Source organism: Candoia aspera, chromosome 2, assembly GCF_035149785.1.
Source record: "Candoia aspera isolate rCanAsp1 chromosome 2, rCanAsp1.hap2, whole genome shotgun sequence".
In the NCBI taxonomy this organism is placed as follows: domain Eukaryota; kingdom Metazoa; phylum Chordata; class Lepidosauria; order Squamata; family Boidae; genus Candoia; species Candoia aspera.
Genome location: NC_086154.1, coordinates 20,925,318 through 20,952,798, shown reverse-complemented (window position 1 = coordinate 20,952,798; position 27,481 = coordinate 20,925,318). Strand labels below are relative to the sequence as shown.

At 38.5% G+C, this 27,481-nt stretch overlaps 1 protein-coding gene across 3 annotated transcripts in view; it reads right to left on the bottom strand.

The window, feature by feature from the left end:
- The window catches only part of PXK (PX domain containing serine/threonine kinase like), a 51,147-nt gene that overhangs the window by 7,072 nt on the left and 16,594 nt on the right, over positions 1 to 27,481 (bottom strand). For 2 of the 3 annotated variants that reach the window (XM_063291493.1, XM_063291492.1), the window contains exons 3-17: positions 26,665 to 26,712; positions 22,180 to 22,366; positions 18,530 to 18,607; positions 17,837 to 17,910; positions 16,649 to 16,723; positions 15,373 to 15,477; positions 14,572 to 14,673; positions 13,287 to 13,448; positions 11,327 to 11,444; positions 10,819 to 10,897; positions 9,762 to 9,810; positions 7,297 to 7,374; positions 6,890 to 6,976; positions 5,813 to 5,882; positions 4,909 to 4,971 (exon numbers count right to left, since the gene is read on the bottom strand). In XM_063291493.1, coding sequence (XP_063147563.1) covers positions 4,909 to 4,971; positions 5,813 to 5,882; positions 6,890 to 6,976; positions 7,297 to 7,374; positions 9,762 to 9,810; positions 10,819 to 10,897; positions 11,327 to 11,444; positions 13,287 to 13,448; positions 14,572 to 14,673; positions 15,373 to 15,477; positions 16,649 to 16,723; positions 17,837 to 17,910; positions 18,530 to 18,607; positions 22,180 to 22,366; positions 26,665 to 26,712 — 1,375 coding nt within the window. The remainder of the gene's footprint in view (positions 1 to 4,908; positions 4,972 to 5,812; positions 5,883 to 6,889; positions 6,977 to 7,296; positions 7,375 to 9,761; positions 9,811 to 10,818; positions 10,898 to 11,326; positions 11,445 to 13,286; positions 13,449 to 14,571; positions 14,674 to 15,372; positions 15,478 to 16,648; positions 16,724 to 17,836; positions 17,911 to 18,529; positions 18,608 to 22,179; positions 22,367 to 26,664; positions 26,713 to 27,481) is intronic. The other variant, XM_063291494.1, reaches the window with a different exon arrangement.

Below are 27,481 nucleotides of genomic sequence, written 5' to 3'. Positions count from 1 at the left end.
ATACAAACATGCACATTGTGGCAAATACAGTAACCTCAGACACATTCAAAAACTTTCCACCTCTTTTAAAGATTGCAGTGAACATATGAAGTTACTCTGTATGATTGAACCATGGGTCCACATTCCCCTGGTTTGTCTACTCTGGCTGGCAGCAATTTCCCGCAGTCTCAAGAAAATTGAGTCTTTCTCTGCCCTTCTAACTGGAGATGCTGAGAACTGAATCTAGATACAGAGCGTAGGGTCCACCACTATACTATGAACTTAGAACTCTATAGCTGTAGAGTTACTATGTTACCACAGGAGTACTACAGAAACACTCCCAGAAATTTTCAGCTGTGCAAGAGGTGTAAGAGCTGCAACCTTACAGCCTGTTTTGTCCAGTTCAGTCCTGGAAATAAGATGCCTTGAGGAGGTACCATGAATAAAGGACCTGGAAAATGTAACTTTGGAAAATAATGTGAACAAATACATAAATACACGAAGAGGTCCAGGTCCATACTTTACTTTCCATAAAACATCCCAATGATACTGGATAGCTTGAAAGTTAATGACTGGTATCTTTTAACCTTGTTAACAATAGTAATCCTCACCAATCAGCTTCACATTCTCACTCTGCTTAAGTGGGAAAAATCCTCTGGGGGGTAGATGGGCAGTGGCAAAATTTGATAAATAAACAAATAAATCCGAGCAACTGTGCACATAGCAGTTATTTCTATATTCTCACCTTGTGATGTGCAGACAGAAGCCAATTTCCACATACGTGGTCTAAGACTACATGTGTAATAGGATGATTTGAGATATGGCAGATTAATGGCACTACTAACCTTCTCCATCACTAGGTTTCAAGGTAAATTTACAGTGCAAACAGCATCAAATAAACTTACACAGGCAGTAGGGCAATTTGTTGATATGATTCATGTTACTTTCACCAAACATGGAACTTTGGTGTGAGAGTATTGCCACAGTACAACTGTGCCAGGATAGATGTCATGGGTTAGTCATAAGAAAGCATTCTCTCATTCATTCTCCAATTTGTCTCTCAATGCTTTTGTTCAACCCCACTTGAATCAAGTAGGAGAGGAAGAGAAACAGTTTTGCAACCAAGGGCAAAAACCATGTAGTATAACATGAATGTGGATGATCTATATGCTTACTCCTACTATTGAGTTCAATGGGGTTTACTTTTGAAGTATATACAGGATTTCAGCTAAGTTTCAGCTAAAGTCTTATCTGATTTAAGCAAGACAGACATTTGTGAAAAGTTCTTTCTTACTCTGCAGAACCATGCTCTCACTGGGATCGAATGATAATTTTACCCACTCCTTCCATGGAAATGTTTTAAGATTAAAAACCAACGAACAATGCTCATATGCCTTCATCCCTTGAAAAATATGCAAACAAGCATCTAAACTAAATGCACTGATAACATACAACCATAAAAACTCACATATCACTATCAATTTGCCATCACAGAAATAAATTAAGAACAGGGTTTACGAAGTTCTCGTCCAGAACCTCACCTTGATCCCAGCTGCTCAGTGAGATAATGTTTGGAAGGAAAATAAAAAAACACATTTCCATCAATACGAATGTTACCACACAGTGACCTCTTGTGTTTTTAAGATATTCAAATGATACATGTTAAACTCTTTGTCTTCCAGCTGCAGGCAAGAACTTCCAAGCATCTTCTTTTCCCAAAATCTTGGTTAAAGGTATATGATCTTAGCAGAAGTGCTGAGAATTCTTTAGATAAACGGACTACGATAGAGATCAGTGGCAGACAAGAGAAATACTACATCTGCCAATGTATCTAGCTCCCAAAATAATACTAAAAAACTTTTTTAAAAAAGCTGAAATCTCAGCATTCTTGTAGATCTTTGGGTGAAATCTCCAAAAATCTCCAAAAATCTCCTTCTCTTATGAGAAGGCAACTTTTTAAACACACGTATACAAATATGATTTTGGGGTCAGGCCACCACGCAAGATAACATGACAGTATCCATAACCTGAAAATATAACTTGTCTTGAAGCAGACTATGTCAGCAGGCTTAACCAACAGGTTGCCCGTTGGATTTTTTTTAGGTAGGACAATGGTGGCACATGCCCTGGCCAATTCTGTTAGTTTTCTATCACCAGGTTAAAATACAGTTTTATAGGGAAATGCTCCTCCCTATAAAAGGATTAAAGGATTTGGAGATTACTACTTAGAGGCTATGTGCATAGCACTACATACTATGCCCTGCCTTTCGTTTAAATTAGCTTTGTTATTTGTATACTGCTTGGGGGCCAGTTATTATGGCAAAGAATGTAGATTCAAAAGCCTAAGCACACACATCGTAAGGGCACACAAGTACTATAGAACTCAGAAAAAACACAGCTTTAAAATGCCACTTGACAGTTAACATATCAAAAATGCAAAAATAGTATTAGTTGAACAGTGTCATAATAAGTGTTATGGAGATTTCCTTGCAGTACCATCTGCAGCTTCAGAAAAAGGATCTTCCTCAGGACCACAGTGAAAGACATACATTTATTCTACATACTCATGTCACGCATTTCACAATCATGCCCCACCTACAGTAACTGAACCTACAGTACCTGCATTTTTAAAAAATCTGTGCATAAAATCCAAAGATATATTTTTTCACACTTTGGTCCAAAAAGACAAAAGTACCTGTGTTTCCACAGTTGTGTGTGTCAGGCATTATTCCTTGTCCTTGAATGCCTACCACTATCTAACATATTCTGTCTATCATTTCCACTTCAAGACTGATTTTGATGTTCAGACCACATAGTTGAAATACCTGGCCTAATTTTTCACTTCTACAGATCCTGAAAATATTCTCCTATTATAGATAGTGATTATCCCAAAATAATAGTAGCAGAAATAGTTTTCACTGCTAACTAAAGATGAGGGCAGATTGCTGATAAAATGTGAAAAAGAGTTGTGTTAGATTTCCCCTGAAATCAGTGTTAACAGTTGAGCTTACGCACTCAGCTTAAACACTCAGCATAATACACTAGCCAACCTCTATTGTTAGTTCTTTGTAAAACACCTACTTCTTAAAAAAATGGTGTTTAATTTCTTTAAAAAAATCACCACCAAATAAAAGCAGAACTGAAATCAGCATTTGTAATTAGCTTATCTGAGGAGGACCTTCCTACATCTCAGGATCTTACCCAATTACCACCCAGTTTTCTACCTCCACTTGGAGGCAAAATTGTTGAGGTGGTGGATTATCCACACAGGACCCTAGAAGAAGCAGGTTATCTGGACCATTTTTAGCCAGAGTTCCGGCCTGGGTACAGGACTGAGACAGCATTAGTTGCATTCCTGGATAATCTCTGACAGAATCTGGATGGGTGTAGCACATCTCTCCTGGACCTCTTAGATCACTGACCACAGTATCCATGCAGTGGCTGCCTGTACGGATTGGGGACTGGAAGCACTGTTCTGATGTGTTTCCACTCCTTCCTCAGTGGAAAGTTTCAGTCAGTGGTAGTGGAATTGGTGAGGCAGCCTGGTGCCAGAGGGCTAGGTCCTTCCTCCTCTATATAAAACCACAAGGAGAGGCCATCCAACAGTGTGAGGTGCAGCATCACCTGTACGCTGATGACCCTCAACTTTCTATCACCACGGTGGGCTGCAGGGGAGATGCTATCATATGTCCAATGTGCAGCCATGATGGATGGATGGATGGATGGATGGAGTCAGCCAGCCAGCCAGCCAGCCAGCCAGCCAGCCAGCCAGCCAGCCAGCCAGCCTGCCTGCCTGCCTGCCTTTCCTTTACAGGCTGTGGTGCTCAGAAGCTGGGAGGACAGGTAAGGCAGGTGTTCTCTTCACTTTAGACCCATTTTAGCTACACCTGAGTTTAAAACAAACAGCTCAGCCTTCCAGTGTTGTTGTTGTTAGGGGAACACAAAGGTCCAGAGCTGCTTTCAAAGGGGCCTAAAATCTTTGTAGGTGTCTCAGTTCATCCGTGCAAGATGCATAACTGCTCTTTTACACCGATACAACAAACAACCCCTTTCTCTAGTCTTAGCTACCTGTACCTTTCCAGAAAAAAATTCCTGGCAGTGCTGAAACAGGAGATACAATTCCAGAGCATCTCACACGGTCTGGGAGACGCCATAGGATGGAAACCAGATCTTCACTCAGATCTTTACTCAGATCCAGTTCCATTCTGTATGGCTGTAGAATCTTTAAAGGGCCTCAAACATCTTTTGTACTTCTTGAAATTATTCTGTATAACTGCTCAGAACTGTGATCCCCATATTACAAAGGAAGAACAGAAAGTGGCTTGCTAAAGCTACCTTATAGCACAGACAAGGTTTTCCAATTCACCGTTCAATCTCTTAATCACTATACTATGCAGCTATTGAACTAGAACCAGCTGTTGTCGCTGTGGAAAGAAGCACCTTCAAACTCCCTTTCCTCTTGGTAGAAACCAACTGCCCAAGTTTCTAGATTTATTTCTTTTCCATGATGATCTTCTGCTGACATGCCAAACAACAGGCGTGTGTACTATTGATACAGGAAATAAATTATTAGTCTTATTGCACACAAAGGAGCTGCTGAAGGACAAAAGCACAAATGGAGTGCTAAGCATTACCCATGTTGATCAACCCAACATGATGCATATGGATTGATCCTAAACTGACAAGGGAAACAGACTAGGTTAGTACGAACTATGCAGCAATGACACTTCAAGAAATAAATGGAAGCTGGTAAATTAGAATATTTTTCTAATAGTTTCCTTCATTATGAAAGAAAAAACTTTTTATTTAGCTTCATTTTTGCAGAAGCCAAAAGCCACCAAGATTTCATCTCCTGTGAAGGACAAGACTGGTCCATTAGAAGCCAAGCCATGCTAAATGAGCATGCAAGGTACTGACTCTTCCACTCACCTGATGTAGGAGGAGGAACAGGAGAGGAAGGTGATGTCAGAGGGGAGCTTGTCCCAGACCCTGCTGAATAAGAAACATTCACAATTAGTATGAAGGCAATTTCAGTTTCAACATCTACTTTCTTAGTTAGGAACAGAATTCTGGACTAAGGAGCACCTCCCAAAGCAATAGTACAAAAGGGACTTTGGGCCAAACTATACATACAGAGACCCTCAGTAACCCAACTGTATTCTATGTTTTTATGCCATATGAATCTATCAGAGTGGCAAGCATTTGTCCAAGTGTCACCAGAAGCTAAACCTGACTAGAGGGCACCTAACTACCCTAAGCCATTCTTCTGATCAAATTCACAGCTTCTCATTGTGTTGGCTTATTCATTATTCATGCCTCTTCTACGTCCCACCCAATGTAGTCGTCATAGTTCTGCACAGCAGCTGTGGGGCTGCAAACACGATCACTAAAACTTCTTTACAGTAGCTGCTTTTCCCCTGCCCTGGCTCACAGCAGCTTACTTCTTGGCCTCAAAGAGGTAAGTTTCCCAAATCAGCTGCTGTAACAGGGATTAAACTTCGCACACACACCAGTATTCAAACCATCAGAAGTGACTCACACACTCTCAATTGAGTAATTTATCAAGCTTATGCCAAGCAGAGCAACTGCCATGGGAACTGGGGGAGGAGCTAGTGCTCTTCCAGGAAGGTGGTGCTGGTAAGTCAGCACTGCTCTTTATTTCCATAAGAAAAATAAACCACCATGAGATCCTAAATATCAGAACTACCATCATGAAGAAAGCTTCCCCAACCCACAAACTGAACAACAGCAAGCCCCCTTCAGAGATTGCAGGCCCTATGACAAAAAAGATTACTTCAGTGCCATGTACCACAGGAAAACCATACTCGGCTACCTGAATTGTTTGAGTTGCTGTATTTCATTGACTGTTCTTCTCCACTCTCAAACGCTGAGCATTTAGATTTCTTCAAACAGCAGAAAGAAAAGAAAAGGCTGATTAGTTTCCATCTGCCTGGTAAACTGCTGTTCATACACCTCCTATTCACCAGGTTGCTACCAGACAAGGTTTTATCATACAACTCCATTTCCCGCACAGAACTTTCTAAGGAGGATCATTAAACTGTCTTCCACTTGTGGTCCTTCCTTGTTTTCTACCCATTTTTTCTGCCTTCTTTCTTACCAGACAGGAAACGTTGGTAGGAAAGTGATGTCTTCTGATTGGTCGCACTAGGAGTGAGAACCATCCTTGATTTCAACCTGGCATGCCATTGTATGTTAGCATTTACTATACAAGTGGCAATTAAGTATGATTTGCAGACTATGAATAGTAAACAGATACCATCTTCAAAGTTTAACTGCAGTTGCAGCTCATCAGTATTGAGGCTGCATTGAGACCTGGAGTCTGAATCTTCCTGTATCACTACATTTGGTAACAGAAATTGTTTCCACATGCAGATAATGTGGAGGAGGGACAGATGTCCCTTTACATGGGCAGAACATTTCCTGCAACTGTAGATTTTTTCATGGGAAACTCTCTCTAGGAATAACAACTATCTGGCTCAGAATAGTGAAGTATGCTGCATTATCAGATGATCAATACCCCCTGAGAGCTGCCATTGCAGGACAGAATGCATATCTTTGGATGAGAATTCTACACACAAATGGAAATACAACTTTATCTCAAGTAAGCCACGCAGGTAGAACAGGATTATTGCAAGATATCACTGAAGTTGATGAGGCAGAGCTCTATCTAAATCCCAGGTTATCACAATAAATAATTATATGGCTTTTTTCATAAGATTTTGCAAAGATTTAGAGGAAAAGAAATTAACTTTCCAAAGCTGCTACCCCAAATTCTTTAAGGGAAGAGCTGACACAATAGTTCGTGGTTGTTTAAATATTTGATAAGAAAATTTAATGGAAAAACTGGCTGGAAATATGCCGCATTTATTTAAATTGCCCTGGTGCTTACTTTCCGTGCCAAGATCTTCCTCCTCTTTTTCTCTTCTTCTGAACCATGATGGGACTGAGCTCTTGTCAATCTTCTGTGCTGATGAATCTTTCAGTGGAAAAAGCAAAGCAGGAACTTAGGACAAAGCATGCTACGTTAAAAAAAATACAAATCCCCAATGTCTACCTTAAATATGCTTTGGTACTTTTCTTCCTAAAGTGACTTTTGTAATTACATGTTTCTCTTTATCAAATGCTCGAGTCCCCAAGGACAGCCCTCAAATGCCTCTGCCGTTGTTTCCTTAAGTGGAGGACAGGCCTCTCTATGAAAGCACAAGCAATCATTTCCACTTACTATTTGCTGTGCTTATTATTTACAGCATATCACAAAGTTAACTATGGAACCATAGACTAAAATGTGTAAGTTACCTGTTTCTGTTCTTCTACTAGTCTCTTCTCTATACATTCTTTGGCAATCTTTAAAGCTTCTTTTAACTTGGCTGGAATCTGAGAAAGGAGAGAAAATTTTCAAAACCACGATCATAGAACCTGACACCCACGTGGACATTTTCATGTTAGTTAATAGTCCAACGAAGCACTATGGCAAAAAGGCTTATATTTGCGAAAGAGGCAAATCCTTCTATTTATTCTGATTAACGTAATACAAAGCAGGATCTTCTCTGCCCAAAGAATGGAGAAACAAGATGAGAAGCAGAAGCGCTAAATATGGGAGTGGGGAAAAGATTTCACTGAAGTAAACAGAAGAATCAATTAAGTTTATTAATGAGTTCAGAAATAGTAACTTGTGTTTTGACTAAACTTGGTATTCATTCCATTCTATACCTTCTCTGTCTTACTGAAAAGTTTAATGTGAAAGCCTCAATTAACCAAATTCTCGATAGGTACTAGAGTTCAATATCTATGAGCCCATCTTGTGATGATCATGCCATATAGAACACTGCAACGTGGAATGTAAGAGAACAGAATTGTAAAGAGCATGAATTGTCACATGAAAGAAAGAAAGAAAAATCTAGGTTGGGTCTCTGTGAAGCTCAAAGAAGGGGAGGATGCAACAGATCTGAATGTGATCCTATGCTGTAGAGCTGATTAATTCATGCAAGAAAGCAGAAGTGTAGGTTTAATTAAAAATAAAAAGGGTTTCCTACAGTGGAAGAATGGATGATAAAATTAATGGAACTGGCAGAGATGGTGAAACTGACTATATTGATCAGAGAAAACAATTTGTCTAGTTTTGTTTCTACTGGGAAAGCACTTTTGGACTTTCTGCTTGTAACTGAAAAAGATGAAGTTTTGATTTTGGGATTTGATGATTAGGTTGGCATAGATTATAGAAATAATGTCTATTACAGTTAAAATTAGAGTAAGAGGTGAATGTGTTTTTTATTTGTATCTGTGGGAGAAGGTCAAAAGTCACTCTTTTTGCTCTATTTCTTTCTGCACTTTTTAGTTTGTCTCTTTTCTCTTTACTCTCTCTTTAATCTTTTCCTATCTTTTTGCATTTTATCTGCATGTTGAAAATTTAATAAAGTTTCTTTAAAAATAAAAAATAAAAAGGGTAATATGCATATTAGAAAGTATGAATCACCAAGGTTGTTGTGGATGCAGTAGGAAACCAGAGAGGTGATACTTGCGTGTTACACTCTAGTAAAGGTAAAGGTTTCCCTTGACGTAAAGTCCAGTCGAATCCGACTCTAGGGGGCGGTGCTCATCTCCGTTTCTAAGCCTTGGAGCCGGCGTTGTCATAGACACTTCCGGGTCATGTGGCCAGCATGACGACTCGGAACGCCGTTACCTTCCCGCCGAAGCGGTACCTATTGATCTACTCACATTTGCATGTTTTCGAACTGCTAGGTGAGCAGGAGCTGGGACGAGCAACGGGAGCTCACCCCGCCGCGCGGTTTCGAACCGCCGACCTTCCGATCGGCAGCTCAGCGGTTTTAGAGAAAATGTTCATCGTTCTGAGCAAATACGATCCAGGGAAAAAGCTTTTCTGCTAGGTGACGTGAATGAATGAGAATGAGTATGAAAGGAGTGAACAAGTGATTAGGCCATTTGGAAACCTCAAAATGAATGAGAGGAATGATTCAGAAAAAAGTCTGTTTTGAATACATGAGGGACTTAGTAGAGGACATAAGCGTGATGGGATGTTTTGTGGGACAAATCACTTCTTGATAGTATTAAGAGCAGCCTTTAGGAAAAACATGGGGAAAAGGAAAACCGTGAAAGAAAAAAGTGAAGGTAGAAAAACTGCAGGAAGTGAAAGTACAGGTCTTGTATGAAAAAGTATTAGGAATTTCTGTCCTAACAGAATGAATGGAAAGAGGATGTGGAAACTTCATGGGACAAAATGAAAAGAGCTTTTTACAGAATGCCATAGAAGGCGTGAAATCATGCTAATGGGAAATATACAAAAGGATGTGGGATGGAATGATAAAATGGGAGAAACTGATGAGAAAAATGCACGTAAGAGAATGATGGCGAAAGATGAAAGAAAAATATTGTATAAAGTATACAAAGAGAAAAAGATAGTTTCAAAGAATGTTGTCGAAGAGCAAAGGATAGTTAAAAGTAAAACAGAAAAAGCAGACTGATGTTGATGGAAGTAAAAACTGCTAGGGAAATGAAAGAAGAGCTTACAGCAACTGAGCTAGAATTAAATCAGTTTAGCTCCACAGCATTGCTGAAATCCTGAGAAGACCAAAGTCTGGAGCTGCTTTTAAGCAGATGCAGAATCTTAATATGGAAGTGACGTAAGATTATATGAGGACCTAGAACAATTGGGGGAGTGATGGCAACATGTAGTGATTGTATAATGTATGGAGCACTGCTAGATAAAATGGACTCCCAAACCAAACAGTATCATCCAGCTGTACCTTAAACTGTGTTTTTTCTGAATTTGTTAGGAGAACATCACTGAATAACCTAATGGAAAATTTAAAAACAAAAAATCAGACACCAGGAAGAAAGCATAGCCATACCAAGCCTACTATTTGCACTTGGACTTAAACTGCTCCTTATCGTTTTGCACAAATGTACAGAAAATGGAGGTATTTTTTAAAAAAAAATTAATTTCCTGCCTTTATTATTTTTACAAATAACTCAAGGTGGGGAAGATACTTAATATTCATTCCTCCTCCTATTTTCCCCACAACCACAACCCTGTGAGGTGAGTTGGGCTGAGAGAGACTGAATGGCTCAAAGTCACCCAGCTGGTTTTCATGCCTAAGGTGGGACTAGAACTCCCAGTCTCCTGGTTTCTAGCCTGGTGCCTTAACCGCTAAACCAAACTGGCTCTGTACACGATTTTGTTAAACTTGTTGGTTAAGCAGCTTCAATCAAAGTCTATAATAGTATTGTTGCATTTATTTAAAACAGCTATTCAGTCATTTATTTAGTGCTAATCTTGAAAATCAGGGCGGCAACTGCCAATTGTGTCATCATACAAATGCAAGAATAAAGATAAAAATCTATCACACTACATTTACAACAAACTTCAAGTATCTTAATAGCTAAGAGTACTTTTGGTTACGCCTCTAAAGACTGCAGTATAAGCAAGCCGCTGTAGGAAAGGCTGCTCATGAGGGAAACCTCATTACTTTGTTGTACAATAGTGCACCCTCAGTGAAGGCAGAAACTTGAAAAGTTATCAAGGAAGGATCTTAAGGCATGAATGGATATATGAAGAAGTGTTGCTTTATGGCTTTAAATTCCAAGATCTTTAGGACTTTAGAGATATATACCAACTACTGCAAATATATAGGGAGGAAGCTGCTTCACAGAATAACTTCTCATGGGACCTCCAAACCAGGAGGGCCATTTAAGCAGTTTCTCATAAACCTCATAATTGCTGCACATTCTATTTAGATCTTTGGTTCGTTCCAAAGTGGTCTTCTTCAAGTCCATTCTCAGGTTCTCTACTTTATCACTTACGGCATTTGTAGGAGCCTGGAGACAGTTGGCATGCCGTTCTTCATGGCCTCAGAAGAAATAATAGATTCTAAAACAGTCACTAATAAGAGAGGAGAGGAGAAAAACAGAGGTTCTAATACAAAGGTGGACATAATCACCATATACATATAGGCCTTATAGTATTTTTTTAACAATCAGATTATGAATTTGGCCCTGCTGAAAAACAGCTACTGTATTGTCTTTTAAACTAGCATAAGGTAACTAATTGTACACTGATACATGCTACAATCACATATTGGGAGGGAACTGGGGGCAACAGTTTAAGAATTTCCTCAACACATCCCCTACCACCAGCCCAAAGATCTAGCTTTTCATTACAGAGAAATATCCGTATAGCCTAAGCATTCTTGGATATAGAGTATGGAATGTCCCCTTGATGATTCCATCTATCCATATGGATTCAAGTTATATGAATGATCCAAATTTCTGTTTAAAACAGGATGAGCATTGATCCAAGTTATTCACTGACCTATAGACATGGATGGTGCAGGAGGGAAGCTATCCACTGGAACAGAATCTGGGGGTCTCCCATATGTCATTTCATACAACAAGTGTCCAAAGCAGTGTACATCTATAGCTTCTAAAGTCTACAAATAATGAAAACAAAATACACTTGGTAGAATATTTAATAATATCAATTATTGTGCCCCCGTTGTCAGTTCAGATGAGCAATGCTGAGCATTTAACACACAATGTGTGTGGAAAAAAATGATTAAAGTATAGATGGGTAACCATCAATACATATGCACTTATCTAGAGCAAAATAGGGGTGGGAAGGGCAATAGCTCTTCCTGGGGATGGCTGGTGGCATAGAGTTCTCCCTACCGAATGTAATCTCTCCCACTTGGATTTTATATTTATATTTATTATTTTATGATTTTGGTTATTTATTTTGTAGTTTTATAGGTCGATGTTTTTAAAAGGATAATTTTATTGTAAACCACCCAGAATCCCCCTTTTTGGGGGAAGATGGGAGGTGATAGAAATTTGAATAAATAAATAAATAAAATCCTATTAAAATGGGGATTGAAGATATTTGGGAAGTGTCCCTTTTCTAGTCCCATCCCTGGAGGAATGCTTGATGGAAACATAAGAGATGGCCTTCTGGTAGACTACTCCAGATTTGGATTATGTATTTATTTATTTAAATTGGTTATGGCCACCCATTCCAGCAGATGCTAAGTGGCTTACAAAAACCCATTTCCTACCAAAGGACTAAATCCTGCAAAAATGTTCCTATTCCTGTGGGCATTTGGTGTTCATGGTTTGTCAACTGACATGAATTTTAATTGATTAAATAAAATGTATCTTTTTAATGAATTTTAACAACTCAATTTTTGTTTTTTATAGTTGTTGTTGTTGTTGTTGTTGTTTTATCTTTAAAAATATATTGCTAGCTGGTTGGAGCACCAATTCTGGTGGATTACCATATGATAAATTCAATAAATAGGAGTACAGAACTACTGTAAGAAGAGTCACATATGAGCTCTGCCAGCTCTTAAGAAATTCAAACTAAGCAACAAAAGAACTTTTAAACATTTTTACATAGTTTGTTCAGCAAGGCTTTTAATTAAAAAAATGAAGTCCAATTCCAGATATTTAAATGATATTCTCTGTCTCGCTGGAGGCAGAGCTCTCACACAAAAATAGTGATTTTAGGATTACCATCATAACAGAGCTAGAAAGCCTTTCCCAGTTACTTAAAAAAATTCCTCCCCAAACTGTTATTATCCTTAATGGCATAACACCAGGATGCACAACTTTGAAACACAAAAGTTGCACCTCCCATCTGAGTTGTACCTTGTAGATCATGCTCCAAAAACTATGCCGAGATAGAAATTAAAATTTATCTTTCCAAATTATATGGCCTTTAGGCGATAGGTTGAGCATCCCTTTTAATAAGTGAGTTCTGCATAACTACTGTACATCTTTAGGAAAAGAGAACTGGTATTTGTGCAGCAAATGAATTGTAACTTGTGTTTCTTATGCACTAGAATCTGGAAAAAACAGGAACATAAAACTGCATTTCAGAGTTAGATAATAGTTCTCACTCTGCTGCTTCTGGTTGTCTTTTGTGTTGTCCTCCCTCCATTTCTTGTTCTTTTTCTTTCTAAACTGAAAGATGAGCTATGCATTTTGAATACAAAGGGCCAGAAATGTATGACTTACTCTGCATTTCATGTTATCTAAAGTTCTTGTGAAGTACTCAATAGGCTCACTTGAACCAACTGGTCACAGGAGCCAGCAAACATGATTAGATACACTACCCTAGAGAAGCATAACGTACGAACCGATCCACACTTCCGTATGCTGCTTTAATTAAATTACTTTCTCACAACATTAGGGTTTTTGCTTTTTCTAAACAGACTACTGCAATGTATCACACTGAAAATGAATTCCCATCTGCAAAACTATTTGCTTCAACGTACATTAATTTTACGGAATTGTGTAAAATAGGATCGATAGAAGGATGGGAGCCCCAGCAGTGAATTCTCCAAATCCAGTAACCTGCACGTGTCCCCTTCCAATACAACATTGGAAGCATGAAGGTGACCATATGGGAATCCTTTCTCATGCAAGAACTTTAAGACCTAGAGGACCAAACATAAAAAATATTTCAATTTGACTCAGAAATTGAACTTCCATCATAAGATCTGTTGTACTTTGCCATAGATATATCCCATCCCTCACATAATCACAACATCCATTAGGGTCTTCCATCCTACGACAGGTTCAGTTGCTGTTCACTCACCACTAAGCGGTTTTGTCCTGGTTTACAACCTCTCATGATTCTGTTCTCATATTGAATACCCTTTCTATTAACATTCGGATAGTATATCGCAGTTTCATGTTATCCATAGCATATGTTCTCTCCCTCTAAAGCCATCACCATGCTCTAAATGGCATATCTGCCTTTTGAATTGCTTGGTTAGGGTTATGTCTATATGTAAGACAGAGAGCCCATTTGGTGTAGTGGTTAAGGCACCGGGTTAGAAACTGGGAGATGGTGAGTTCTAGTCCCACCTGAGGCACGAACCCAGCAGAGCGACCTTGGGCCAGTCACTTTCTCTCAGCCCTAGGAAGGAGGCAGTGGCAAACCACTTCCAAAAAGCCGTGCCAAGAAAACTGCAGGGACTTGTCCAGGCAGTCTCCAAGAATTGGACAGGATTGAACGGATTAAAAAAAACAAGTAAGATATATCAGATTAGACAAGGATCTAGTGCTATTTCTTCCAATACTTTTTTTCATACTAAGGATAAGGATCTAGTGCTATTTCTTCCAATACTTTTTTCCATACTAAGGATAAGGATCTAGTGCTATTTCTTCCAATACTTTTTTTCATACTAAGGATAAGGATCTAGTGCTATTTCTTCCAATACTTTTTTTCATACTAAGGATAAGGATCTAGTGCTATTTCTTCCAATACTTTTTTTCATACTAAGGATAAGGATCTAGTGCTATTTCTTCCAATACTTTTTTTCATACTAAGTATAATAAGAAGGGGCAAAGTTCTCTAAGGAGCTGCCCTGGGGGGGAAAATGGATTTTAGACACAACAGTTATATTTTCAATTTGTATGTTAAAATGATGCAGCAAAATTGGGCTGTAGGTACACTTCTTATTGTCCTCAGACAGACACAATTTTTCTGATCTTTCGAGCGATCATGTCTTGATGCCACACCAAAATTAATTTAGAAAATTAAACCTTTTTTACCTCTAATATTTGTCTGCCAAATGTTTTAATGTGCTGAAGTTCAAGACCTTGAATTTTCTTCGGATTGCAGTACTTCTTCGGAAACGGATCTTTTGGTTTTGCCTTTTAAAAGAAATCCCTGCTTTGGTTACTATATATCGGCTAACTACAATTTCTTTAACTATTTAAATATAGTTTATCACTGACCAACTCAATTGCCGAAATTCTCTGGGTATCACAGCAATGTAAGCTTTATTTGTACATTCAATAAGACTTTTCAAACAAAAGACACACAGAAACTTTCCTTGGTTTCAGACGCCAGTGTAATAACAGAGGCAATATTAGATGTGGATCTTCTCTCTTGGATAGAAGAGAAAATGCCCCCTAAGATCTCAGAGTTATGTACAGTATATCTACATGTACGTGTTAGTAGGATGAGGAGCTGCCAATACTTTTGTCTCCAACAGTGGCAGCCGAAGCATTACCAGGCATAAGGGATACTGGGAGCTGAAATTCTACGGGTGCTTACCACAGAGAGGGAGGTCGAATTTATGTGTATTTATTGCTCACATGACAGAAGAATTACTTATTTACTTATTTATTAAATTTTTACATCTCCCAGCAACTCTGGGTGGTTTGTAAATACAAACACAGAGAATAACAGAATACTGCAACAATAAAAACAAAGAACAAAAGATGGCAAAATCCAGGTAACACCAAAGCAAATTCATTAGTTAAGCTATACTCTTAACCAATTAAACCCTAAATATACATGTTCCACATGTATGAAATGCATCACCAAATCCATATTATTTATATTACCTTATAAATAAAGTCTTTTAAAGTTCCTTTTTCACTGAAGTGTCTAATGACTAGTGCAGAAGATTCACTGGCTGTGGCAAAAATGACTTTGTAAATATAAGGATGCTGTCAAGAGAAGAAAATGAATTAATATTACCCTCAGTATACTTATTTACAAATGGGACGCGGTGGCGCTGCGGGTTAAACCGCTGAGCTGTCGATCGGAAGGTCGGCGGTTCGAAACCGCGCGGCGGGGTGAGCTCCCGTTGCTCGTCCCAGCTCCTGCTCACCTAGCAGTTCGAAAACATGCAAATGTGAGTAGATCAATAGGTACCGCTTCGGCGGGAAGGTAACGGCGTTCCGAGTCGTCATGCTGGCCACATGACCCGGAAGTGTCCTATGGACAACGCCGGCTCCAAGGCTTTGAAACGGAGATGAGCACCGCCCCCTAGAGTCGGACACGACTGGACTTTACGTCAAGGGAAACCTTTACCTTTACCTATACTTATTTACATAAAGCCTTCCCCACCCCCAGCAATTACATGGGACTTAGTCTCACATTAGGAGCCTTGTGTGGCGCAGAGTGGTAGGCGGCAGTATTGCAACCGAACCGCTCCCCATGACCCGAGTTCGATCCCAGCAGAAGCTGGATTCTCGGGCAGCCGGCTCAGGTCGACTTGGCCTTCCATCCTTCCGAGGTTGGTAAAATGAGTGCCCAGCTTGCTGGGGAAGGTGACAACTGGGGAAGGCAATGGCAAACCACCCTGCTACAGTCTGCCAAGAAAACGTTGCAAAAGTGGCGTCCTCCCAAAGGGTCAGACGTGACTCGGTGCTTGCACAGGGGACCTTTCACCTAGTTCCACATTGGAGTGCACAGGATCACAATTCAAGATACATCTTAAGTAGGCTTTAGTAAACTTTTGCTCAGCTTGGCTTGCAATATATAGAAACTTTGGCTAGCTGTATAGATGTGAATTTGAAATACAACTTTAGCCTCTGGGCTTAAAGCAGATAAAGGCTTTGTTTGTTTTTTTTAATCTAGAGGAAATCTACAAATGGAGAGGGAGACAAGGACAAGAGAACTGTCATTCTCAAACAAGGTAGCTGTCATTCACAAACAGGGTACAAATGTGCCCCCCAAAGATCAGTGTTCCTTCTTCATAAATTAACTCAGATGGTAATCTACAGGCCAGTCTCTGAAATCAAGATGAATCATGGACAAGTCTTCACTGTTGACCTCTTTGTAATCTATGTATAAGAAAGTATTTGTGTGTTTTAAAGCTAATTAACTACTTACAGAACATGAAGAAAGAAGCTTGACGGCACACTGAAGGTCTCTGTCAGATAAGTATTTATCCGGCCCCAGGTCAGCCTAAAAATATAATAATTACTACATAATGCAGTGTGTAAAAATGTTACTGGATTTAAATTTTTACTTTTGATGTCATTCAGAAATGGAATTTGGTTCACTCCAAATACTTCCATTCCTTAAAAAATGGTTTCGCATTCTTTCCCTTACAGTCCAGAAACTCTGAGATATATGAAAGCAGACAAAATGATGACATTAATCACATTCTCTCCCCCCTTAGTAAATGCAATTGGACAAGACCAGAAAAGGAATTCTTCTTGCAGCTTTAAGTGGCTCTGAAAGAGAATACTTCTATGAATGAACCACGCAACTGAAAATGTCATAGTGTTCAGGATCCATATGCTACATAAAGTATTTTCAAAAATTAGAGAGTCAGATATTCCATAAGTATTCTGGAATGAAAAAGAACCAGTTAACATATCCTATTCAGCATTTGCCTTCCATTTTTCCAATTGCTTTCACAGTTTAACGAAAGAAATCTAATGTATCATCTCCAATCAACACAATATAGTCTCTTTCCTTTCCTCAATCGTAATGTCAGGACTGTGTTTTTGTTTTATCTTTACAGTAAACAAATGATATCCATTACTCCAGGTTTTGTTACAACACTGATTTAGCAAATCAGTGGACCATACAAATTATAAACTGTCCGAATTTGTTGTCTAAGTGATCTATCCTATCTATCCTGCCAATTAATATAATCTTACAAAAGTCAGCCCTTCAAGATAAGCCAAGTCAAGAAACAGACATGCAGGGATTCCAGGAATGTTACTTTATTGTTGTAGGTTATAATAACAGAACCTTGAAGCCTGTCCTACTTTCGCCTCCATTTTATTCTAAAGAAAATCAAGGTGGATATTTTGAGTTTCTTTCTCATGTTTGCTTGGCTCTCTGGACTGCATAATTGTTCTCCAAGTCCCTTCTTAACCACTCTTTCATATTTTCCCCAAGGTCACCTCTAAATTCTTTACAATAGCACAGTAGTTGCATAACTTTACAGACAGTACTCAGAGTTTTTTTTTTAATGATTCTAATGCATATAAGGCAAAAAGGAAGAAATCAATGTTGCAATTTTGGTAAGAGATAATGCCTCCAATACACAAAAAAGGAACTTACCCAACTTAGTACTAGTCGCTCCTTTGGTTGATTCTTAATCTTCATTAAGAAATACTTCTTTCGTATCCTCCAGCCTAAGAAAAACCATGTAGCTCATCAAAATGTGTATTTTACAGTTGTAGCATTCAAAAAATGTTTTAATTTTTTTACACAAGTCACAGCAAGATTCCAAGTTTCTGGTTGTACAACCCAGCAAGGCACATTCCAAGATAAAGAGTAGGGGCACTACTGTTTTAAGATACAGTACGAAGCTTAATATTCACTAACACAGTATGTGAAAAGGACCCAGTCAGCACTTGGCATTTCCAGTTACTAGGATCTCAAGTCTGGAAAGAACCTCTGAGGACCAAGCTAGAAACAAAAACATTCTCACAATTAGCAATTTGTAAATGTTTGTTTTATCGATCAGGACTCTGCTTGGTGGGAGCAGGGAGGGCAGATAATTATGGGATTGAAACCCTTTGTCCCCTGCTTCAGCGCAGAGGTAGTTTGGAGCCCACATACCTGCAATAGGACTCTATAATATAAATAGGTTCACAGCAGAATCTTGATTCTCACAATCAGCAACTGCATAAAGGCTTGCCCCCTATGCTTGCTTACAAAACAATCTAAATCAGAACTGAAAACAGAATGCAGAGTTGGACAGAGCAACCACATATTCTGAAGTTTATGACATATAACTAAAGTTCTTACCAATATCCTTTAACGGTTCTACCACTTCCCACTTTGGTTCCGACCGAAAAAACATTGAAACATGCTGTAAGGCAATTTCTGCAGAGATAGGTTTTGCAAAGGTGTTATATAAATATTGACAATGTCTACAATAAAGCTAATTTCCACTTTAAAATTATGTGTGTGTGTGTGTCAACATTCAACAGTAAGTTATCCCAGGGTGACTAGTAAAGAGTTTAAAAGCTTAAGCTAAAATAGGAAAATATATTTACAAATAACATAATATATACAGCAGAAAATTGAAACAATAAGGATGAAGGCATCATAAGTTTTTTTTTACAATTTCATCAATATAAAATACTAGAAAATACATGTAGAATTAGTGTGGCAAAAATAAACTGGATTTTGTGCCTAAGTGTATAGGAGACCTTGAGAAAACCTTTGTGCATTTCTGTGAGGCAACACACATTTTCCATCAGGCTAGTTCAGTGCTGCAAGCAGAATTGATAAACACCTCAGGGTTCCCCCCACCTAAGGGAACCCTTAGGTGTTTATCAATTCTGTGTTGGCAAGTGAGGAACTTTGTAAATTGAAACACACATTTACAGATGTATTGAATCCAGGCACTGAATCTCCTGCACGAGATACAGCAAGATATTCCACGACAGCTTCTGATGATTTCTCTTTTACAAAGAAGCATTAAACAATTGCAGGGATAATTTCTCACTTGCTTGGAATATATGCTAGTCTCTAAGTTTCCTTTAGTGTGATTTGCAAGCACAGAGTTCAGTAATGATAACATTCCAGGAATAAACACTGACGGCCAGGAAATTCAAAAGCTAAGAGTGGCATTCCACTCTTAGGTCCCCCCACTGCGTTCAGGTGTTTCATCTTTGAACATGAAAGCAATGCCCAGTGGGGGGAAAATCCCTGAACTGTGAAATGCTTCAGCAGGACAGACCAACAAGGACATCAAATCTATTGCGCAGGCAGTTCCATGAGCTGATGGGCTCTAGGACAGAACTGACAGACCTCTTTCCAGTTCATTAGTTTCAAATACGCAGAGAGCTGCTGCTAAAATCATGCATTCTCTGGATAAAAAAGAGGAAATATGTGAAAGCCACTCTAATCAACGGAGACATGCAAAATATGACTGATATGTGGAGCTTCTCTGCACCAAGAAAGATGGGCCAGCACTTTGCTACATGGTCTCAGGAAAAGGACTCCTTATCAGAATCCCCCTTTTACTAAAGAAAGGCACTTATTTCACCAGTCCTTACACCTGTTTGTAATCTCTCGACCTTTAGACTTCGTAATCAACCAGATCACTTTCAGTGGAGCTCTTGCCCATCCTTCAAATAAATCCACTGCATTGATTAAGACATCCTTCTTCTTAGTGTTATTCCCGTGCTATGGCAGGGTCCACTTGTCAGCATATCTGTCTCCATTTGATAGTGAAATTATTTGAAAAGGAGGCAACTTATCTAATGTTACTCAACACAGCAAGAAGTATTTATAATTTGCTCCAGCCTTGTAACAAATACAGCTTTGGGAATAGGTTTGATATTGCAGCCAGTTAATTTAAGACAGCCTGCTGCCCCAGTTTTAAGACTGCTACTTGATTTCGATGCAATGCTAACACAGCTCCATGTTATAATAATGAGCTCTGGTAAGGCTACGTAGAAGGAAAATAAACTGGGCTGCCTGAACATGGACAAAATGTGGTTAAATACTACTGTAATTGTAAATCATGGTTTATAAAGCTGGCCTGTTCCCATCAACCACAATTAAGATAAGCTACAGTTCAATTTATCTAAAATGGATTAGATGCCTCCTAGCAGCAGAGAAGAACAGAGAAGCAAGCATGCCAGTTCCAAAGGAGATCAGGCTAATGTTTTAAATTAGAACCATGATTTGCATTGCTTTAGATACATCCAACTAGATTTTTTTAATGCATAAGTAACTTCTGAATAAAAGGCTGTTTTTGGATGGTAACAGAGTGTCTTTTCTAATTAAATATACTATTATTTATACTTTCTTTGAAATCATGGCAGTAGTGTTAGGAAATTACCGCTTTTCAGCAGTTTCTTGCCCTTCAACTACCCGATTGAGACCCCTCTTGCATTATTTTTCCACAGTGTTCCGAAACTATCACTAGCTTCTCTCTATTCTCCAGGACTTCTGGAGAGAAGGGGAAATCCACAGGTGGAAGCCAATTCCTCTCTTTCTGCTCTCCATTTCTATTCCATTTGGCAGGAAAGAAAGGGAAAGCAGCCAAGGGTCCAGGTCTTCTAGAGGGAAAGGGCAACGCGCAGATGGCAGGAAGAATGAGGCAGGGCTCCCCACCAATGAGAAGACACTCAACAGCATCAGAGGAGGCACTTCAAAATGTCATCCTAGGGCTTCCTCTGGAGCAGAAGCTGAACCAGTTAACTTGTGGAGTAAATCAGCTCAACCTTCCATACAACCAAAAGCTGTAAGCTCTATAGAGTAGACCAGATAAAGAAACAAACTCCACGTAGGCCTAAAGCTACTTTTATTTCTCTATAGCAACAGAATCTTTTAAGTCTGAAGTGCTTCCCCTCCTCTGTCTTTTATATTCATGTGAATTTGGCAGGGAGGGGGGTCCTGGTCTCAGATGTTTTTGTTTGGGCTTAGGCAATGTTTATCTACTCATTGACTTAGTAATGGATCTGTCAGCCCTACAAAGCAGAGCAGACCAAGAAATAAACTCCATGGAAAACTAAAGATAGATTTAGATTGGCTATAGTAACATAATCTTGCAAGCCTGAGTGTGTTCTCTCTCCTCTTTTTATAACTGTGCAAATTAAAGAGGTTTCTGTCTGAGATGTTTGTGCACACTTTCTACATGTCCCAGACTTGATATATGTTTTCCTTCTCATCTCTTTGCTAACAGTTCTCTCCTTTCTCCCTCAAGGCCATCTTCTTTACTCTCTACATAAGCCCTATGGTCATGTAAGCCAATTTCAGATTGGTGCATCTCTTGCATGTTCAGGATACTGAACATTTTAGATCTCAAAGACAATATCAGTACAACATGCTAAGCATGTTGCTGAATTTCCCACTAGCTGGAATTACGTCCCCTATATTCTCTTCTATCTATTTTATCCTCTCTACTTCTCCCTATCCTTTCCAATTCTATTGGTTGAATCTACTTAAATGAGCTGGATATAAGTCTGAAAGACCCTTGGGGGAATCAGAAGACCTATTTAGATTTTGTTTTGAAACTTTATCAGTTCCCATGGAGAACATCAAAATAGGAAGACTTTGCTATTAACACTTCTGGTCCGTAGCCAGCCCTGAAACATCACCTCCACTCCCTATTTACCAGAAACACTATGCAGCTGAAATCCTACACAACTTTTTTATATTTATGTCTCACAGTACAATACTATGCATGTCTACTTCAAAATCCCAAAGCCTTCTCTTTCAACATACAGTATATAACTTATTACTAGTATGGTGCAAGCTATGAAAGGAATTCCTGCATGCCATACCCTATGGGTAAATGCATGTTTGCCTAATACCAGCTCATGGACTACACATGTACAACGTTACACATTACTGCATACACATCCCTGCACATACACATTTCTTTTCGTGGAGATATTTGATTCTTCAATAAAGAATTTTCAAAATAATTTCCTTACCAGTGTAATTAATAGAATAGTTGTTTGGATCCAAAAATTTTTTTACTAGTTCACAGTTGGATAGGATATGATTAGAAGTAATCACATTGAGATAGTTCTGAAGGCCCTTCTGTCTTTCAGCAATGAATTCACGATCCATATTTCCAATCAATTTTTTGGGAGGAAGAGGTAGGCTAAGAGCAGAAATCTTGAAAACAAGAAGAGGCCTAATGAAAACTACTAGTATAAAATACATTCATTACATCTGCAAAAAAAATGCAACCAATATCCATTCTTTAAAAAGTACTGACTGGGTTCATACACTGCATAAACCATATGATGGTTTGTTGGCTTACTGCTATATACTAACCCAGCCATTCTGATTTGTAAACCATAGTTTCTAGCTTAAATGTTTTCTATAAACTAGGCTTCATAGCTTATTCAACAAACCAAACTTACAGCAAATCATGGTTTCACATGCCAATATCTATAGTAGTATCATGATAAACCAAGGATGTTGCTGAGCTGTAATTTCCAACAGGTCCAGCCACCTTAGCAGTAGTGAAGGATGTGGAGAATTGTAGTTCAGCAACATTAGAGGGTAAAGACTCTCATTCACACCACAAAGAATAAAGGCTCTGATTAAAACTTTATATTAATTCATTAGCAATAAAAATGGCAGTTTTTAGAAACATACCAAAGTTACATTCCTAAATATACCCTGATGGTCTTATGTTACCAGAACAAACCACTGCCATGTAAAACAAATGAAGCACCATGACAACTTTTTGTCAAAGTCTTAATTAAAAAAAATAAAAAAGTAAAATGAGGATGGACTGTGCAAGTCAGCATTCTGTATTTTTTAGCTGGAACTATCTGGAATCTTACAGAAGTACTTCCTAAGCCAGAATTTGACTCATTTCTTCATTCTAAGAAGAAAAGTTCAAAGATCTTAGAACTCATCGTTCCAGGAATAAAGATTTAGATTGTGATGTACTTGTATTATCACTACGTCCTGTCCCTTTTTAGTTCTTTTTTGGCTTCAAGTCATTATATACATTAACATAATTCAGGGGGAAACATAGAAGTTAAAGATGTAGATGTGATTACAGAATTATACTAAAAATGTGGAAGAACTATTTTCAAGCCTGGGGTTTGGCAAAGAGAATTATGCTGTATATGTGATAAGAAATGTACACTCCAGATGTTACAGAGTAGATTCAAAAGATGTGCTCTTTATCCATTTTGGAAATGTATATATATCTTTAAAATGATTTTACATAGTCTAGATTTAATAATATGCTAAAGGACTGGGTCTATATTAATTCTACATTAACAGAAATAAAAATTATCTATATTATATGGCCCCTTTTTATTTCTTAGTAGTAATAAGGTTTTCTTTTAATCCATTCAGTCGTGTCTGATTCTTGGAGACTGCCTGGACAAGTCCCCACAGTTTTCCTGTCAAGGTTTTTCAGATGTGGTTTGCCCTTGCCTTCTTCCTAGGGCTGAGTGTGTGTGGCTGGCCCAAGGTCACCCAGCTGGCGTTGTGCCTAAGGTGGGACTAGAACTCAGGGTCCCCCGACTTCTAGCCTGATGCCTTGACCACTACACCAAAGTGGCTCAAAGTAATAAAAGTAAATAGTAGTAAATACAGTATTAATTTGTACTATTACTGTCGTATTGTTTTGGTTTGTTTATTATATTTTTGTTACATTCCACCAAATTTTTAATAAATCTACATTTAAAAAAAGCTATTAACACGTCATCCCATTGTGATGAAATATGGAGAATAACTTCACTGCTAGCAGGTAACAGAGAATATTTATGATGGGATGGAAGTATCTTGGATATTGTTTTAAAGAAAGGTATCCTCAAGATGCAAAGGATTTGGGGCGAGTTAGGGTGTTTTGGGGGCCAGAGAACACTTAATTATTTTGAGAAACAGCACATTTTTTCAAAAAAAAAAAAAAAAAGGAGGAAAAGGATAAAAAACAAGCCAAATCATCAGTCCACACAGAAACAGGAAGGAAAGTTCACGGCTTTTGTGAGTACAGAAGAACTGTTTCTTCCCTTGTCTGAGGAATGTTTTTCTACAGAAACTCTTACTAAACTCATTCATTCTCCAGCAAAGGAAATTATACATTTGATTAATGCATTTCAACAATTTTGAAATAACAAGAAATTCCACTGAAGCTAGCTGAGTAAACACTTTATATTTCTGTTATATTTATCTAAGCCTGAACAAAGCTGGAATGACTAACACGCAGGATGCCTGTATTTGTTAGAAAATACAGGGATGTATCACAGTGATATATTCAAAGCCATCACTGCACATCCCACAGAAGAACTTGTTAATGTATTAAGTCCATGCTGCCATGTCAGCATGGTGTCATGCAACCCTTATCTAAAAAGTGATGTAACAACAATTACCAAGCTGGATGTGCAATTGCACAGCTATTGTGAAAGAACATAATGATCCTTGAACTTAGGAGCAATCTAAAAAGCAAACTGTACTCAGTGTTAAAATTGCTTACTGATGCCAATGCTGAAAAAAAAATCACTGATTTCTAAAATTGTGTATCTAGTTTCTTGCTCATTTACTGGAACCAAGGAGGAAAATGGCAGGAGAAAAAAATTCTTCTCTGTGGAGTCCTTGGTGGTCTCTGAGCTTGGTTGTTTTCTTGCAGACGTTTCATTGCCTGACTAAGCAACATCTTCAGCTCAAAAAGGGAGTGGGGTTTGCTCACTGTTTATATACAGTAGCTTGCCCTGCCTGTGTTGGTAGGGGTGTTGTTCTCTCCTTGTGAGTTCCTTGATTAGGCTGTTGTTTATTGTTTGATTGATTGATTTGATAGTTCCTTGATTAGGGTATTGTAGAACAATAGAGGAACAATCAAGGAACTATCAACTCAGTCAATCAAGCTATAAACAACAACCTAATCAAGGAACTAACAAGGAGAGAACAACATCCCCACCAACACAGGCAGGGCAAGCCACAGTATATAAACAGAGAGCAAGGCCCCCTCCCTCTTGGCACTGAAGATGTTGCCTAGTCAGGCAATGAAACGTCTGCAAGAAAACAACAAGGCTCAGAGAGCACCAAGGACTCCACAGTTCAACCCTGAGCTACAGACATTTTCTTCGATTGGTAATTTTCTTCTCACTTTTCAAAATTTCATCTTCCCATGGAAACAATGGAATTCAGTCAATCAGCTCCAGAGCTGATATAAATTAGGACTTTTCGCTACCCAGCAAACAAGGAAACTCAGGTTCCTATGGATTTATTTTGAATAGGAGCCGCTACCTTCCGAGCACCACAAGCAGAACAGCACCAATAAATAAGCTTTCTGCCACTCCTATGAGAGGACTTACACACATGGAGATGAAAGCCTCCAATATCTAACGGCCTCTCAGATTCTCTCTATGACAGTAAAATCGCTCACAATCTTTCATTCATCCTTTCAAGAGATTTATATGGCCGCCCAACTCACTCATGGTGACTCTGGGCAGCTTACAAAAATAAAACCCCAAATACAAAACCCACCCCACCCCCACCCCCCTTTATTATTATATTTGCGGTATTTCTATACTGTCCATCAACAGAAGTTCTTGGATGCTTCACAAAACATAAAACATACCCTTTTCTGAAATTCAACACATTTTTAGTCCAGCACATGCTGACTAGTAATGTGCATTTCCACTAGCTGGTATTGAGGTGTCAGTGAATGAAACCATATTAACACAACTCTTCTACTATTAGTATCTGACAAAGTATGAGTAGCAGGAAGAGAATTGTTGAAAATAACTATAATGCATCTACAAGCTTCCTTCTTCTGCCTGCAAACCACTGGACACTTTAATATACAGCCCCTTTCTGGTATTTTCCCACACACACTGAAAGAAACCAGTGTCCTGGAAAGTAAAAACACACAATTACTGCAGTGTTTAAAAAGCAAAAGGACACTACTGCACTGCACAATAAACAGCACCATTCAGAAAGGCCTTTCAAAATTGATAAAATAGTTTTCTACGCTGCATTTCAGGACCTAATTTTAAAAGATCAGTATGACATTTGCTTTTGTAGCAGTGAAAGAGATGAGACTTCAAATTAAATTATTGCTGGGTGTCAACATTTGCAACTTTCCCACGTTCAGATTTTACTCTTCCATAATCACTTAAAGATTGTTCTAATGCCTACTGCCTGGCTTAATCGCTGGGCTGGAACTTAGCTAGCCACTAGATTTCAGATTTTGTTTTCAAGTCTCTCAAACAGTTGTCTCCCCAAAAGTTAATCCTGATTATATAAATATCTGTTTTGAGGTAATTTAAAAACATGTATTTAAAATGTATGCACATTTACTTATTTAAATTGCAGATTTCTATCAGAGTTTAATGTATAATTAATGTAAAAAAATCTGAGTGAACATAGGCAAAACTGACATAGCTACAATATACAGATCAAAAATTAAAATACAGTTTTATATGAAAAGAAGAAGAATTTACCTGCAAAGTATTATTTAGCAAATCAAAATCACTGTATCTTCGTATAATCTGCAAAACAACACTTTATTAGTTGGGTATAACACATTCAAATACACTTTAAATCTCATCTAATTTATAATTCAGGCATAGGTTCAAAATTCTCCCATTGGCCCACATGTCGCAGCAGCACAGTATGATAGTCAGCTATGCTGATACAAGATTCATGGCAAGGAGGAGAGGTACCAGCATCAGATACAAAATCTTTTAAGAATTGGAAGAAAAGGAAAACTCCGCTTTCTCCTCTACAAAGAGCCTATAACAGCAAAATTATTTCAATTTAATTACACAAAGAAAATTACAGTGTGCACAGGCAAGTTTAATGGACTTGTGCTTGACTAATGACATGATTAAGGAGTAATCATTCCCAGGTACATTTATAAAATTGGGTCTCTTTTTCCTGGAACAAAGGGAAGTAAGTGGGGGGCATGACAGAAGTATATAAAATTAGGCATGGCTGAGATAACAGAGTTCTTTCTCATTCTTTCATACAGTACTGCTAAAACTTGAGGTCACCCACTTAAACTAAATGTAGGATGATTCAGGACCAATAGGCGGAAGACCTTTTTCACGCAATGGACAGTCAAACTGAGGAATTCACTGCCAGCAGTGGTGGTATGGTAGGATAATTTTAAAAGATGACCAGAACAGGTTCCTAGAGGATCAGACTATCACTGGCTCCTAAGATCAACAGTTGTTTACTATCTTCAGAACCACAGGCAGCACGCCTTAAATCTGTTCTGCTGGGGAGCAATCTCAGAAGGCAAATTTGGAGTGACTG